This window comes from Gymnogyps californianus, chromosome 3 (assembly GCF_018139145.2).
Source record: "Gymnogyps californianus isolate 813 chromosome 3, ASM1813914v2, whole genome shotgun sequence".
In the NCBI taxonomy this organism is placed as follows: Eukaryota; Metazoa; Chordata; class Aves; order Accipitriformes; family Cathartidae; genus Gymnogyps; species Gymnogyps californianus.
Genome location: NC_059473.1, coordinates 41,892,469 through 41,910,879, shown reverse-complemented (window position 1 = coordinate 41,910,879; position 18,411 = coordinate 41,892,469). Strand labels below are relative to the sequence as shown.

The following is an 18,411-nucleotide window of genomic DNA, read 5'->3' as shown; positions in this document are numbered from 1 at the left end:
GTGTTGGTTTGGGGGGTTGGGTTTTCCTTTTGTAAGTATTAAGTAGAAATGTTTGATCTCCTATTGTACCAAAATGACCTCACTACTTGAAGTAGTACCTGTTTCCACTCTCACAATTGCCATTACTAGCCAGAAGTCACTTCTGGATTTACCTTTAAAAAAACAAAACAAAACAAACCACACCACACACACGAAAGCCTTCACTCATAAAAGCATAATATTATTCTGTTATATCTCTAAGGAGACAAGGATATACATGTGAAAGATATGATGGGTCCAGTTCTGTGATTGCCAATTTTACATTTGGAATACCCTTGAATCTGCAGAAAAGATCTGTTGTCACAACGCCTAGTGAGAAGGTGACTGCATTACTTCCCTGATCCTGTCTCTTAACATCTTGTTTGGAATTTTGGGGTTTCTGCAACCTCTCTGCTACAGTTACAAGCTATAGGCCTTTGTACAGTGGAGTTTCCTGCATGTGACTTCTTGTAACATACAGCAGTTTTTCTTAACCACTGAGAGCCTTGGGATAATTTTGCTTAACGCTGGCAGTCAAAATCAGAACCAGAGAGCAAGAATCATTGCAAAATTCCATGCATTAACTAAATATTATTCTGGGGAAAGGGAATCTTCATATTTTTGCTTCGGGGTTCTCATCAAACATGTGTCTTGCATTACCTTTCACTAAATACCTCTTTCACTGTTTTTGCTTGTGTTAAACAATCAGGAACAAATTTGGCATGTAGTTTGTTTACTGCTTAACAATGAGGACTGCTCAACAATTAGGAAGTTTGTCCTAGACTTCAGGCTGCAGATAATATCTCTAGCTTCCTTTTTATTTATTTTTTTTAAATTTGTTTAAAGCAGAGTTCCAGAATCCAAACTAAAAAGGAGCTGTGTATTGTGTCTGAGGCTTTAGATCTTGTAGAGATTGGATTTATCAAACTCTTGTTGTTCCGCCTTTAAATGGCGTCACTCGTCTGTAGCCTGTAGGCCCAGACTATGCAGCTGATTTATTTTATTGTTTTATTTTTAAATGTGGGAATTGCTTTAGGCATTTATGATAATATTCATATTTTCTGAATTAGTGTTGTATTGTTACAGCCATTCTATTGGCGGAAACTATAGTATTCATGCAATTGACTGAAATGGGAATGAAATGCATAATAGAGATTAGTATAAAAGTTGACATAAAACCTACATTTTAAGTAAAGCCAGACAAAACTGGTAGCTGCTACATAAAAATGCTTTATCTATTGCTGTTCTGCACCCATTCACCTGACAGTCATGCTCTTCGGTACTCTTTTGATGATGTTGTGGTTCAGAATTTTGGCAGGAAAGACAATCTGTTCTTCATGGGGACAGTGCTTTTTTTTTTTCCTCTTCCGATCACTGGCAAAACATGGCACTCAGTAAATAATTATTCTCCTGCCTATCAGCTCACTTTCAGAAAAAGCAGCTTCTTTTTCCTGCTAACTTTTAGGCCAGATTCCTTTTAGAGCACAGGACTTGAAGGGATTTACTAGGCCACTAAATCTGGTCCTATAGCATTGATGGGAATCATGCCCCCTAAGAAATCATGTTCTAGCCTGCATCATAACAACATGGTTAATTCATTTGGTTCTTTTTTCTCTAGTGTTGGTCCCCTTGCTGTATTTCTAGACCTGATCTTGGTAGCCCTCTGAGCTTTAGATTGCTGATGGGTGGTAGAAACAGCAGTTTCACAATTTGAAGCAAATATAGTAGTATATGGGTGCTGACACCACTAGAAGTGGGAGAGTCCCAAGAAGAGACTCCAGCTCATCCTTGCTCTTTGGGCCTCCCAAGAGAGAAGAGTGTAGTTCTGCTTCCTTTGGAAAGGTCAAGTTGTGGACCCTTCCTTGGTCCTAGGTACGTTCACACCTGAGTGCAGTTGTAACATTGTTTTGGGGAAGACCACTTAACAAAGCTATTTTACTCTCTGTTTTCTTCTTTTGTTTTATTTTACTCCTGGCCAACATAGTAGCCTGCATCAGTTCCATTTCCACTTCATTTTTGCAGAATATGAGTGACAAGAAATGTACACGCTTACTCTTGCCACTTTGTGTGACTATTGTTATTTCCTCATAGGACTTTTGGAATGGGTTTGCATTCATTTTTTAATTCACTTTTTTGGTCAGCTTTGGGATAGTTTTCCTGTTAAAAATAAAGGCAACAAAGGACTCCCTCTATATGTTGATGACAGCAGCAAGCTTAAGTTATTCTATTATTGTGAGATGTTTCAGACTTGAGCAAAAGCAATAATGGTGGGGGCTGGAATCAACAGTTTCCCCAACATCTTCCATACCAAATTCAATCTTGTCAGTGTTGTTGGAGTGGACAGCTTTAAGGAGAAGTGTTTGAACTTTTGTTATGTGACATACCACATTGTTTCTTTGTGTTGCTATGCCTTTTCTGGAAATATGGTTTGGTAGCAACACCAGTTAAAGAGTTTCTGTTATTTTTGAAATTTTGCACCCACTTTTTTTCCTCATAGAATGCAAGATACTTGTTTGGTTGTTATTAGAGATGTACATTGCAGTGTGGTTGTTAGAAAGACTTGATCCATAACTTGCTACCCAAGATCTATTTTATTTTGTAAACCTTTTGTAGCTGCAAAGAAGTAAATAGATAATAGCTTCATTTTACAACAAGAAAATCTCATATTATTTGTCCTAGCTTTATCTCAGTTCCAGGCTTGAATGAGATTTATGTTCCATTTAAAAAACATTTAGAGTTATTATAGTCTATTAGAAGGATAGTGCAGGATATCCTAATTATGTTTTTCTGAATTACATTAGTTTTCCCTTTGAATTCAGAAAATCTGACTATCATATCTTATTTCAGTCCATTTGACTTCAGTTTTAAATGCCTAATAATATATTACATGGATTAGACAATTGCATAGGAATTTCTTGCTAATTTCTGACAGATGACGTCAATAGCTATGCCTTGAATTTAGGTCTTTAACCTTGTGAATTATAGTTATGACATACTTGGTTTCTAAAGTTAAAATTTTTGGTTAATGAGCAGAATGCTGGATTTTCACTTCACTGTAACTACTTAGGAATCTATAAGGAAAGGAGGATGAAATAACCTTCATAATTGATGGTTATGAAGGTTTAAGGGGGAAAAAAATAATTAATAAAACAATTGGCCAGCCAACCACATTCTCAGAAAACCTGTACTGCAAGTACCGTGAGTTTCTCGTTTCCTTTCCTAAGTAGTCCCAGTGGCAGAGTTCTGGGTCAAGCTTTTATTTCTTTTCTTCAGCTACTTCTCAAACATCAACATACAACCCTGTGTCTGAAAACTTAAGTGAATCAAAGTTGGCCACAGGGCAAATATCTTGTGGGTACTTTTATGGTTTTTTTAAGATGTGAATTGGATCATGACATTCTTTACTCTGGCTACATTAATTCTACTTTTTCTAATCTCATTTCTACTAATTAATTTCTAAATAATTTTGCCAGTGCGGCTGTAGATGATACAGCACCTTGGTGCTAAGACAGGAACTGTGTAACTTGAAAAAATATGTATATGCTTCCTGACTGTAACGTAAAAAGAACTTGAACTTACAGTTCTAATTATCTGGCTTTTCTTCTTTCCTCCAAGTGATTCACAAAGGTTTTCTTCCGTGTGCTTAGTACAGTGTAAAACTCAGCAATCTGAGTAGATTAAATATTAAGCTCTTCCATCTACGTAACGGTTGTTGCCCTGCATTGAAAAGTACTTCATCTAGAATCATGTCGTTTTAGACATAAGCGTCCTTTCCTGGCATTACTTGCTTCTCATACCAATGATATAAAATTTACAGTAAGTTGAGTCCAAACAGCTTAAAGCCCTGTGGAAGACAGTCTGTGAATTACTTGTTGCTTTTATGCTTGCAAAGCAAATATGTACGAAAGTGTATTTTAGTGGCTAATTTTAACTCCCTAAAGCAAGACATTTTGATGGCTTGATTTTTTTTTCTGTTTATTTTAAAAACAAAAAAGCTTTGAGACCTTTTATATATCCTAAAAGTGATCAAAGAAAATCCCAATATGTACGTGGTTATTTTGCTTTTTAAATAAAATTCATATTGGCGCCTACTACGTCAAACATTCAAATAAAATACAAATTCTCACAGTTTTAGCTTACATCAAAGATGGAAATCATTGTGTGGTTTTGGAAACCAAAGCAATTCCAAGATAGACACAGTTGGAATTTTTTTTATATGACAGCCTGTTTCATACACTTAGTAACATCAGTGTGAAGTTGAAAGTGTGCGTCCTAATGAAGGAGGAAGTCTAGGGGAACTTTTATAGTGACTCTTAGGGTTAAGATTCAACTAGGTGACAGTTACTTACACTTGTGATGGATTTCTGAAGCAGAAACAAACTTAAATAATAAAATTACTCGGTTTTAGATGTGTATATAGACTACAAGGTACTATTTCTTGAATTTGTTGTTAGTAATGTGAAATATCTTGTACATTTTCCTGCAGATTAATACTAATAGTTGGGTTTCTTTTGGCAGGTTGTCAAGTTGTTAAGTAACAAAAGATCTCAAGCTGTTGGAATATTAATGTCTAGCCTTCATTTAGACATGAGGGACATTCAGCATGGTAAGTGAAATAAGTATTGTTGATTCTAGCTCAGATCACATCATTAATAATCTGGAAATGCTAATTATTTCTATTTTTCGATATGTAAACTAAATTAATAAGAGGCTTCTTTTACACTCTATTTTTCTGAAAATAGCTTGTTCTGGCATTTATTTCCCCCTTTCTAGTAACATATTCCCTTGTCCTGTACAGAAAATAAAACTATTTATTTGCAGAATTGCCATCTATAGTTTTTGGCATCAAAGTGGTATAAAATATAGACACTTTGATTTTGATCCTTCTGAGGAAGAAAGTGTGATGTGTTGTTTATTTTAATTCAGATAGCCTCAGGACATATCCAGAAAAGTGAATTATAACATTTAATTGATTTGCTATATAAAATAGTTCCTATATTTGGGTTAGCACAAACTGTGGAGTTCTTTCATCTTCAACAGCATTTTTTATAACGGGAGATCTTTTGGGGGAGTAATACTTTTCACATTTATGCTGAGACAGTAGTGCAAAGAGGTGAAAAGTGGAATTGCATTTATATTCAGAGCATCCCTTATGTTTCCCAAAGGCTTTGGATAGATTTGAAGCAGATTGAATTATCCTGTGAAGTGCCAGCCTATCTATTAAATAAATGTGGTTTCAAGTATAACATAACTTCATAAATCACAAAAACATCTTGTGAACTTTCTAGGCTACGTATTTACAGCCATGCGTTCAGTTTACTATTATTTGCTTATTTTGTGAAATTATTCATAAATAGAACAAATTTCAGAGCACTCTGTCAGCTAGTGAGTAACTCTTAATCACAATTTTAAGTTTTTATTAAACTGTTTTGATGGTTACTAGACTTCCTCAAGCTGAAGCACTTAAGATGATAGTCATAGAGCAAGGCGCCAGTACTGGCGCCAAGAAGTACTTGGTATTTCCAAAGCTGGCAGATGTAGTTCAGTTAAGTCATAGTGCAAAATCTGAAAACAATGATATGGTCCTTTCCTTCAGTCAAATATTCAACTTGGTTTCAGTTAATAATGAGAACCTTATGAACAAAGGAGCCCGCCTAACATCTGTGTCTGTGGTAAAGCCAACACAAGTTCATTGAAAATTTGCTTGCTTAACATGCAACACTAACAATAACATGGCATGAATGTCAGTAGTTGAAGGGGTCAAACAATATTATGCTTAACCTTTATCCTATTACAATATTAAGCACACATGATCATCTAAGAGCTGTGTGCAGATTTTGTATATTCCTCTTTCAATAGCTGTTTTCTAAAACCAAAAGTCTTTGCAAAGGGGAATTTAGTAGTGCTCTTATTCCCTTGCTGTGCAGAAGTGATTGAACAAACATGAGAGAACTTTTGTCTGGTGGGGGAATTTGTGCAAACGGTTGGAAGATCCTGGTGTTAAAAATGTTTTTGGTTTTGGTTTTGTTTTTTTTTTTAAGAACATAAAATAGGCGTGGAGGAAAAGTGGTGAGGAGCAGGAAAGAAATTTGCACGGTGGGGGAAAGGAAAATAGAGGAGAGATCTCACCAAGAAGTATTTCTGGCATCAGTCACTCCATGCAGAGTTCTCTGAGTGATTTAACCATAGAGCCCATGGAGAAATTATAAAATCACAAGCCCAAATATTTAGCTTCACCTTTACGTATGCACTATTTTTACTTGCTTGTTAAAAAGTAAGGGGTTTACATATTTTTGAGTTTTATAGCTTACTGGTTTATCTGCTGCAATTTGACTGTACTAATGAGAAGGTACTACCAGAAATTAATATAATGTGAAAGAGTGCCTGCATTAGCAAAATAAGCAATTGATATATTTGCATCTTTCTACATTAAGATTTAAGATTCATGACAATAACTACAGCAAAAACTGTGATCAGTGTTCTTTGTCCCCTGGCCCAGGGTTTTAGTGGTGGTCTTGAGTTTTTGCCATGTTTAATGTATAGTGGCATGTACATTTACCCGTATCTCACTCAGTACAACACAAGCAATGTTTTTTCATTAATTTGAAAGGCGGTGAAATGAAACTTTTTTTTTTTCCCCCACTCTAACAATTTGTGGTACTAGGCAACTTTCTTTATGGCTTTCTTGTAAATATTACCTATAAAGCATATCTGTGGGATGCAGTGTTCATGCAAATTGCAGAATTGTAACTTATTTTATTATTTCCTTTTTTTACTGGCCATAGAAAAGCACTCAGAAAGAGAGAAACTTTCAATGCAGTGTGGCATTCAGTCCATTTCTTGTTTTGCATGCTATTGTGTTTTATTTTTCTAATGGTTTAGACAAATTTCAAAGTGTTAAAGGAACAGAAGGGAAAACAATTGTGCTGGGTATTAATTCACCTAATAAATTTAGGATTTCAAGTTTTAATTCATATTGTGTTTAACTGAAGAGCTTAAAATAACTTGAAACCTGGGTGAATGTTGTATTTAATGTCTTGTAAATTTTTTTTTGGTTGGTTGGGTTTTTTTGGTGTATTTTTGTTTGCCTTTTAAGATACAAAACAATGGTGAAATATTGGCTGCCAGAAACAATCCTTGATGAAAGATTATTTTGGAAACTTGAAAATTTTAATCATTTATGGTATTTTGTTAACTAATCTTGAACACTTAGCTACTTTTTCATGCATGTGTGATCAGATGGCATTTAATGGACGATCTCAGAATATTGTAATATATGCTAAATAGCTTTTGTTGATGATGATGACATACTTGTTAAGTGTCTACTTGTAGAATTGCGTTTGTCTGCTCCCAGCTTTGAAACAGGTTTAGTAAGACAAACTCCCAAATCCTGGCTGCTTTTAAAATATTTTTACAGCGTGGAAGGAGTAGTTGTAATAATCAGAGCACATTTGTACTGAACTCTAGTACATCTTTCTAGTAGTGCTTTAAATTAGAGTAGGTTGATTTTTGTTGTTGTTACGGGGTTTTTTAGTAGATTCTAATTGCTAACAGAACTCCCAGCTATTTTACGCAGTCTAGGTTAGAACTGTAAGAAATGTTGGTCTCTTTAGTCGCAGTGCTATTTCTCTATGTTATTAGTACAAAAATGAGTCCTCATGGTTTCTCTGGTTTCACACAAGGTTTTACTGATGCCTATTTTTTACAATCATCTATCAACTATGCAAAACACTTTATCCAGGCATTTTGCTTGCTTTTTTGTTTTCACTGTACCACAAATATCCTTTATCCAGTATTATGTTCCCACTGGAAATATAGCTGTATTTGGCTGCATGATACAGCCAAAGCTAGAGAAATGCCAAACAAGCACTTCTTACATATTTTTCCCTTCTAGCTCAGATTTTCTTCCTAGAGAAAAGACTTTGGTTTTAACATTAGTCTTTTGGGGTTTTTTTCTTAACATTTCAGAGATGCAACATGTGGTTAAATTAGAGATCGAACAAGATTCCAGTTAACTGCATATAGTAATCTATGATGAACACCCCGTACATTGATACATAATTGCATGTTAAGCCTGTGTCTGCGGTTGGGGACCATGTCTCTTATTTAAGAGCTCTCTTTTTAATAAAGTTGTCTGTCATCACATGAAATGTAACAAATGTTTGAAATTGTAACTATGTTACAGGGAATATGGTTGTCAGTGCCTTCCCCAATCCCCTTGCTTATAAAGATACACTGTATCCTCTTCTGTGTTTAAGCTTTTATGGCTGTTAACAAGTGCAGTAAGAATAGCAAAAAATTCTTCTGAGTGTGTGGAAAAATAGAAGGAAAAAATTCAACTGAAGGTGTTAGCCAGAAGAAAAGCAAATTTTATATTTCATGCAGATAAATAGTACATTTACTACGCAGTCAGATTTATATCTAGTATTTATTTCCGAAATGGAAATGAATCTTTTTTTCACCAAAATCATCTTAGGCTGAGTGTGCCTTGTAAATGTTGAAAGTAGAAGTCTGGCAAAAATGGCATATGCAATTATCTGTCTTTTGAAGTTGTCTGTAATCTTTTCCAACTCAGTAAGCTTCTCTTAACAGGGTTTATCGTTTCAGGCACTGTGTTACCTCTGGCATGGCTGCAATACTCTAACGATATTTCTGTACGGTTTTGCATAGCACCTTGTGGTTGTCCTGGCTATGTTGGAAGTAGTTTGGAGATTTCTGCCTCTGAATTTTGGACCACTTTTCTCATATCCTCATTTAATAAGTCATTTTTCCCCCCTCTCTGAGACACTGGTAATCTACAGAATTTGATGGAGCTACCTGTCCCACTCTGCTAATTGAAAAAAAAAAAAAAAAAACAAAAACAAAACAAAACCCATATGGGAGACCAAGGCTCTTTTTATTACAGCCCTCAACTCATTGTTGGTCAGTGATACTAGGAAAGGAGGTTATATAAAAGAATGTAATAAGAAAAACAGTTATGGAAAGGGCAGGAAGATTCACATAACAGCTGGTAAAGCCCAATCTTTTAATCGGGATTTGAGATTATTTTATTGAAAGTTGTATTTGCGGCAGAGCTTGCTCTGCTAACAGAAGCGCAACTTTGAACAACAGACAGATCTTCTGCCCTGAATTCAAGGCAGATGTGCAGGAAGTGAACGTACTTTAAATGTTAGTGGGCAAAATAAATGTTTATTCTTTAGTATTTGGCTATTAGTGACAAAGGAACATGAGAAAATCTTGGGTTTGTTTTCTTACTTGACTGCTTACATTGACACTTAGAAATGATGAGCTAGGAGAGACTTTGTCAAAGGTTAACTGAATGATTTCACTGAAGAGGGAGGGTAAAATGTCTCTTACGCTGCATTATTTAAATGTTCTGCGCAGGAATTCTTCACACATTGAATTATCACATAGTCTCAGTGGTCATAGGACCAAGAGATGCTCTAAATGGAAAGCAATCAGGAAAGAATGACTCAACATCTGGAAAATAGGACTCGTGATTAGTTTATCTTATGGAAGGTCCAGAGGTGGTCTGAGCATTATTTATCCTAATAACAATGTATGTGTATAAGCATAATAATTTGAAACTCATAACACTGAAATATTTGTCAAGAATGGGTATCTTCCCAAAAGACATTTTACTGTTTAAACAAGTTATGAGGACAAAACAATACATGATTGGAACAAGTTCTTTGGACATTGTTATACTGGAAGGTAAACCAGCTGCCCAAAATTGTTATTTCTGTCCATTTAAGTTATGAAAAAAATCCTGGATGTAAGAAGATATATAGAACATTGTTTTTGTCAGGTGGCAAGTCTGTATTTCTTTATTAAAGGAATGATCCATAAAGTGATTGCAGTCAGTGCAGGTTGATTACAAAGTTTGAAACTTTACCTGTTAGTTCTGGCTTATTAATTGAGAATTGAAATTCTTTAAACATTTTTTTTCTTAATCAAATATTGTGCATTCAGACACCTAAAAACTTAAAAGATTATGGCTTAAGCTTCCCCTCTGATAGCCTTTCCAACATGTGTTTAGACTATTCTGAGACACCACCAAGGAAAGTTTGGTTGGTTCGGCATTTTTCTGTTCTGTGAACTAGCACTTCCTCGAAACTTCACACCATAATCCTCAGTCTTATTCTATTTCTTCTTAGCTTTATGCTACCATATTCATTACATTATACCTGCTGTTAGATCGCAAGCTTACACATTTTATTTGCTTATGATTACTTTACAAGCTCCTATTGTGAAATTATTGGGAAGGAAAACAATGGACTACACAAAATGACTTATATAAAAGACAGACTAGAGTTGAATTAGAATGCCACACATATGCATTGCTGCAAATGTCTCTGTTGCTTTGATGATGTTAGTATGCCCACAGTGTTCTGTACTGAGCAGCCGAAAGTGATTCTGGAGCCCTTGTCTGGCCACTCCTGCCAGAGGCAGCTAGTGAGGAAGGACAACGAACGTCCTTGGAGACACGTGGGGTTTCAAATGGATGTGGCATAAACCCCTGAGCTGTGGGTGAGGGCCCTGAAAGCCAGTCCTGAGTATTGAAAGCATGCCTCAAGTCCTCTTTCTATCCCCTGAGATTTTCTGAAGCTTAATTCACAGTGACCAGAGGCCAATAAAGCAATAGCAGCAGTCGTTAAGTAAAAAATACCACCTCGGTTATCATTTTCTTTAAGTATGCATGCAACACATCAAGATAATGAAGGACAGAAATATTCATATCACCAAGAAAGGAACTGAATGTTTTATGCAATACATCCTTTTGGAATTTACAATTAAAAATAAATTTATAGAATTAAACCAGTTTTCTATAATGCAAAATACATTTTAAAGAAGTTAGTTTTTTTAAATGAGGAAAATCATATTAAGGTTTTTCACAATATTTGAATCAGCAGAGAGTAATTACTGCCACATTGGATAGTTTGGATAATTAAAGATTTTTGTTGTTGTTAAGAACATATGAATGTAATTTAATAGAGAAGTTTTGTAAGAAACTGTAACTGCATTGTTTGTCTGTTGTTTCAGTTGAAACAGTTTATTCTTTTTCTTGGAAGTCTGATTAACTTTGAAACTTTGAGAGAAAAGTTTCAGGAAAGTTCTGTTCTCCCAAAAGAAAAAAAACAGTACTGTTATTTCTCATTTGTGTACCATGTAGTCAGTCATAAGAGGGATGATTAAAAAATTCTAAGCATAAAGCAACAAAATGTATGCTATTAGCATTAGTACCATGCAAAAATTGGGGGAGGGGGGGAGAAAAAGAGCACTTGGTCTCCTTTCCATAGCAGAAATATTTTCCAGTGGTCATACTTTTATACATTGCTGAACTACACAGAGATTTTAGCATTATGAAAATTAAGAAAGGTTTATTAATTGACTAAGACCTTCCAATAACAGTCACACGTTTTTTCATTAAGTTGAAAGGTTTAGGAGAAAAGGATGTTTGCCACAACAATCTGTTTGTGATTTGTTCATGTGTTTGTTAGAGTTGAATACATCTGTACACACAAAAAATTTGTATAAAAAATTAATGCCATTTACATGTATATAGCCATTAAAATCTAATTTAAATACAAGGAAGTTAAAATGAGGATTTAGTAAAACTTGCAAGGTGAATACCTTTTTTCTTTTTTCTTTTTTTTTTTTTTTTTTTTACATTCAGTGTACCTATTTTTACTGTATTTTTCTTACCATTCCTCTTTTAAGGAAGCAATAAAAACTATATGCTATATTTGATCAAATGGAGATCTGTCTAGCTTAGTACCTGATCTCCTGTGTGGATAACCAGAGGAGGGGGGGAGATGAGTGACACTGACTGCTCATTATGTAATTTTTATAGATCTCTCTTTTATCTTTTTGCAGTAGTTGTCTTTCTCCAAATTGAAAAGTTTGTTTGGAACGACTTTTCATACACATTGTCTATTCTTTTGATTTTCCCTTGTCACCAGTCTACGATCCATAGTTCTCTTTCTTCTCTTTGCAAATGAGGTGACTAGCTCTGTATGCTATTTTCAAGATTTATGTGCACCATATGCCTACACCATGGTATCGCATCATCTTCTATTTCAGGCTCCACTTTTTCTGTATTGTTACTGACATTCTGTTTGCCCTTTAACTGTTGCTAATTATTGAGCTTATGTTTTCAGAGAACTATGAAAAAAACCTGAGTGTCCTTTTTGGGGCAGCAGTTGCTAATTTTGTATCCATCACAGTGTTTTTACAATTTGGGTTCTTTTTTTTTTTTATCTGCTTTGCATGTATTGACACTGAATATTTGAGAGATCCTTTTGTACATGTTTGTGGTCAGCTTTAAAGTGGCTAGCTTTTATTGTCTGCCAACATTACCACCTCATGTTCATTAAACAGCCCAGGAACCTGCAAAGATCCTAGTAAGGCTCCACTGCAACAACTCTGTACTTTGAAAACTGTTCATTCATTTTTGTAATTGATTTCCTATTTTTTGAGCAGTTTTTATTTTTAGTCAGAGTAGACCTTTCCTCTTATCCCATGACAGCATAATTTTTTCTGAAGCCTTAGGTAAGGATTGTGAGGAGACTTTTGCAAGTTCAGTATCAGTCTGATCACTCTTACCTGTGCCTTTGTTGACTCCATTAAAGCAGTACCATTTAATTTGTTGCTCATGAGCGTCTACTACAAAATGACACGCTACCTCTCTTTCTCATTACATTGCTTTATCTGTATGTTCTTTAAAAAAGCTGTTCTTCCGTTTAATACATAGACATCTTCCAGGCACAGAAGTCAGACCAACTGGTTTGTAGTTTCCAGCATCATCTTGGGAATTCTCTTTAAAATTTGCATTTGTATGTTCTGAAACTTGTTCAGTTTGAGACGGTGCCCAAAACGTATCACTCAAGAAGTACAGAACTTGTCTGAGAACCTCTTAGACCTTTTCTGTGGTAGTGAATCCTAACACAAATACTTTGTTTAACCTTTTCTGATTCTCTTTCTGTTGTGCTCTTTTTACAGCCAGATTATCTGCATGCCCAACTGTTTCCTGTCAGGCTTCATCCATCTGATGTGTTTTATTACTAGCTTTATGCATTTGGCAAGTTGGGTTTAGACCTTTTTGTTCTTGTCCAATTTACATTGAACTTATGAGTCTTTTTGCTCTTCTGTTTTCTTTGGCTGATTTCCACTTTTTGAAGAGTACCTCTTATTTACAGGTGTCCCCTGTGCTCTTATGTTTAATCATATGCATAGTTTTGAGGAGTAGGAATACTGGGGATGTGAAAAGACTTAGCAGGGAAAAAAGGGTGCTTTTGAATTTTTCAGTTAATGTTTTCTTTTTTTCTCTGAACCTCTAATGTAGTCTCTGTAAGTTTCCTTCTGACCTCCAAGTTTTTTAGCCTTTTAACTGGCTTCTCATTTAATGTAATTCTCCTTGTAAAGTCTAATTTTATGGTGTTATTTTTAAAAAACGTTTTTCCCCTGTCCTATAAAGAAATTTCATTTAATACTGTTATGGTGTCTCCAACTGTTTTGTACACTATTCAGAAGTAAATCAAATGTTGCTTCTCTTTTGGTATTTCTGCCTAGTTGCTTTAAGTAATAATTGTAATATCCTAAAATTTAGACTCTGCATGATGTCTCAAAAATATACTTAACAGATTAAACCTTCTGCTATTATGTTTTCTATGTTGCATATTATCTTACAGCTTTTACCATTTAGAAGTCATTATTAACACGCTTGTTGAGTGATCTGTAATAGGGTACTAACTGTGTTTTTTCTATTTAGGCATGAACTCCCTCAGTAGGGAATGTGGTAGATCTGTTACAATTGATTGCTTTATCTTAACTGACTCATGCTTCCTTCAGTATTCGTTGCCACTCTGCAGTAACCAGTTATGGCACCATATACAACCTTGTATTGTTAAGTGTCACACTGATTACCTTCCTTCTGTTACGTTTGGAACAGCCATTAAATCCGTCACTAAATATAAATATGCCCGTTGCAAACGTTAGATGCCTGGAAACTATATGCGAACACATCATACACCCAGCCTGGACTTCATCTCTTGAGCTCTGCTTATCTGGGTCATTTTTCTGACTCATCTCCGTTGGTTTATACCTGGCCTTCCCCCCTCCCCACCACACCGCTTTCCTCACCGTCGCGCCAGCCTCTGCCGCACACCTCTCCCGTCGGACATGCCTCGGCGGCCGCCGCCGGCGCCAGGCGCATTGCCCCATGCGGCTGGCGGCCGCCTCCCCGCGGCGGGCCCGGCCCGCACAGCCCGCCGGCCGAGCCTCCCGCGGCCCCGGCCGGCCCCGGGTCCCCGCTTCCAGCAGCAGGTGGCAACAGCGGCCCGCGCTGCCGCCGCCGGGCGCGGCCGGCGGGGAGCTCCGCGCCCCCTTCCCGGGAGACGCCGGCCCGGCTGGCGGCAGAGCGCAGCCCGCCGCCCCGCCGCGCTGGCTGTGTCGGGCAAGGTGCTCGCCCTTGTGGCTTCGCCCCGCTTTCCAGCTTCGACTGAGGCGCTGCCTCCCGGCGTACTTCTCACCCAGTGAATGTGCTCTTTTAAAAATAGCTCTGAGTGTAAGGAAGAGAAAGGATGATGCAAAGGTGGGAGAGTGAGTTGTTTGCTGTATCCATCCATCATCCGTGGCAGGGAGGGTAAGAAATAGTGCAGGGGAAATTACAGTTTTCTACCGCAAAAATTGTGAAGCATTTAGTCTGAGAGCCTGCTGTTTCTCATGCTGGAGCCATTGTGTTGGTGTTCCTGTACCTGTCACTTTATAAGGTACCTGGATTTCTCCTACTTTTTTCTCTTCTCTCTCTTGTTCTGTCATGATCCCTAGACAATGGAAGATCAAGGTTATTTCTGTTGTTCTGCTGTTCCACAGGAAACCTCCCCAAGCAATATGGATTAGATTCTATTTCAGTGTAATGTGTTTTCTGTCTTTAGTGAAACTGCGATTGCTTTAGCTACCTGGACACAAAATATAGCTCAATGGTATTGAACTGAAGCAATGTAGAGTGCCTCTTGTAATCTTGAAGTCCTCAGTAGGCCGAAACCAGTCATGATACTGAAATAAATACACATAGGTGATTCCAAATAACATTTGATTTTTTTTTTCTTAGAATGTATATATTTTGGTTTTCCACATATCCAGGCATTTGGTTTTGTTGCAATCCCAGCCTTTACTTCCTTGAGTTATTAATACCAGCTTTTGAGAAACACTTTGGAGCGTGAAAAAAAGATGGAACTTAAACCAGAAACACACATCCTTCTGCCCTCAGTTATCACAGTATTGTGATTTGAATTAGTAAAGCTGTGTCATCTGTCATCTACCTAGCCAAGAATCTTTTTGCATTATTTTCATAATCCCACCACACTTAGAACATGGACTAAATATCACAAGATCATTACATCATTTTCTTAGCATCTGTAGCTCTTTAATACTGTAACTTCAGAATATTTGGTGAAAGGCTTAACGTGCATTAGTACGATGAAATCCCTGGTGTTTATCCAGACATCAGACTGGGCAGACATGTAGAATACCAGGCTACATCTAAACTGCTCTCTGCTGTGCTGAAAATAAAATTTTAATTTGATTTGGAGAATAAATTGAGAGTATGTAACTTTATTTCAGTGAGATACTGCCATCTGACAGAGGGAAAGGGGAATTTGCTTTTGAAAGGAAGTCTCTCAAATGTTTTGTGTTTGTAATTCTTGAGCAAGAAAATTTGTATTTTGACTTGTGACTGAAACAGTTGACTGTACAGCAATTATAGATAAATGGGGACTTGCTTTGCCTGATTTCTGAATCCCTGTAAATTTCCGTGTAGTGTTTTCTAACTAGCTCTACTACTACGGATACTGATACCATCATGCACAACTGGCTGGCTTGAACCATAAGCAAGGAAAGCTTGTTTCTGAATGATTGTGCATGTCTTCGTGGTGAAAAGAACTTGCAGTACTTTCTGTTGTAAATCATCAAAAGATAGCAACATTCCGTGTAGTCTATGTAAAATGATTTAGGCTTGTTGATGTTAGAGAAGACTAGTAGAGAACTTCAGAGGGACCTAGCAAAGGGCAAACACACAGCTCAACTCTAGATTTTTAGAAAGAACATTCTAAGCATTTAGTCTGGCTGCTAAATAAGGCAAGTCATGTAATATTGCCTGCTAATTTCTGCCTCAAGCTATTAGTCCGTATAAATACAAACATTTTAGCAGTATAAATGATCTTGAGTTCCAGCTGAAATTCTGACCCTTCAACCTTTTGCTTTCTTTGAAGTCACTGATAGTTTTGCCATTGACTTTGGTGAGTCTAGGATTTCATACGAATACTTTAAGTGATGGAGAAGTCAATGTATCCCATTAAACATTGTTCAAAAGGTTAATTTCCCTCACTTTTAGCACTTAAAATATTATTTCCGTAGTGAATTTGTCAGATTAATTTACAGACATCCTGCATTCTTTCCTGCTTTTGGTCTGCGAAATTACGGAGCCATCTACTTTTGGGTATCTTCTCACGCAGGTATGCATAAGAACTGTAGTCAGTTTGCTTCTTAACTTTCTTCTGCATATGCTAAATAGATCAAGCAATTCAACAGAAAGAGAAGTTCTTGAGGTTATTCTGCTATTTCCTTTGTTGGTCTCTTTGATATTCCACCACCTATAGCTCTAGTCCAAAGATTGTTTTAACTTCTAGTCACTCCCTGAGAGACAAGGAGTCTTACGTTAATCATTGATCATGATTACTAAGAGTATAACCAAGACAGTTCTTTGGGTGAGTTTGAGCCTGCTCAGGAAAGAGCAGCTCTGCCATTAGCATTGCCACATGGACTTCACTGAGGATTAATAACTATTTTTGATATCTTTCTTTTCTGTAGTATCTTCCATGGGAATCTGCTCTCAGCTTACTGCAACTAAATATAACTTTATCAAGACCGAAAAGAAAAAGATACTCTTCTTTCTGGTAGTGTTTCATGAGCCATTACATTTTCAGATCTATGAGTTAGGCAGTTGTTAACTCATTTAGTGTTGACACTTAAGTAATTTAATGTGAGTATTGTAAATTGCCAACTGGACACACCTGGAGCTCCATTAACTATATACTAACTGTGGGTAAATTGAAAGCACAAAAGCTATGGTCCTAAGTTAGCTGCTTAATGCAGAGAATACATTTTTTGGAAAAATGTACGTTTGGTATCTACCTTGCTAACTTTAGCAAATAAATATGCAGAGTGCTATATAACTGTATAAAACTGGTATATCCTTGCCATTATTATGAGGGATGAATTGTGGTCACTTCATCTCAAACAAATAGAATAGCAAAAAAATCAAGAGGTTCAATGGTGGACTAGAAGAATGATCAAAGAGTGGAATGTGTATAAGGAACATGGAAAGACTGGGGACTGTTCAGATCTGCTTGGGGTCACGGAGTAAGGCAAATAGTTCAGAGTTCCCATACAAAAAAGTAAGTGTCCTTCTAGTGATTATGATGTTAGAATAAGCAATAAATGACTCTTCCAATAGCTGGAATAATTTTAACCTAAATTTTTTCTTGAGTTTACACTACTTTAAGCCTAGGTTTCTTCTTTGCCAGTGAGCTACTAGATGATATCAAATAAATCTCTTCGTCCTCCTCCTGCCTTTTGTTTATCATTTAGAATGAGCTCCCTAAAGCATGAAAGAAAAAGCTTGTCTCCTTGCTTATGGACTGGACTTCCCAGAGTTAGCCATGGCTTTGTTTACTTCGAGCTACTCTAATGAAAATAGATAAGGTAGAATTAAACCAAAAGCCAGCAAATTTGAATTCTGAAAAAATCCACACGTAATTAAAAGTCTCAATTAGTTTGAAGCCTGAAGGCTTGTTTGTATTCCAAACAAGTCTTGCTAACTTCTTCCAGCTGCACTCAGTAAGAGATGCTGCCTTGTTCTGCAAAGTTTGACTTGCATACATCCTTTGACTGTCACGGTTACACCATCACTGGTACCACAATTAGCCTGTGGAACTCCCAGACATAATGTCATTGAAATAGAGATTGAAAAGCGTTAGAGACTATGTGGATCTAAAAGAAAAGTCTAACACTAGCACACAGGAAACTCAAATTTTATTTCACTTGACTCATGAATACAAAGCTATAAATCATATCTGTCTGCAGACAGATTGATACACAATGTCAGATCTACTGCATGTGTGCCTTGCAGCTGATGTTTGTGCAGTTTGTTTTTATAACGTGCACTGTAAATACATACTGTCACATAAACATCCCAAAAATATTCCTCAGATATCCTGTTCTAGTAGTCTCCCCACCAAAAGTGATATAGTTGATAGGTATGACAAGTTTCCTTTTGAGAACTTCTAAATTGAATGCTTGTGGCATGCTATACTACCTTAACCAGAAAGTGAA

At 36.6% G+C, this 18,411-nt stretch overlaps 1 protein-coding gene across 1 annotated transcript in view; it reads left to right on the top strand.

Moving 5' to 3' along the window:
- The window catches only part of FMN2 (formin 2), a 162,700-nt gene that overhangs the window by 64,636 nt on the left and 79,653 nt on the right, over window positions 1-18,411 (top strand). Inside the window, exon 8 of the mRNA XM_050893860.1 lies at window positions 4,537-4,624. Coding sequence (XP_050749817.1) covers window positions 4,537-4,624 — 88 coding nt within the window. The remainder of the gene's footprint in view (window positions 1-4,536; window positions 4,625-18,411) is intronic.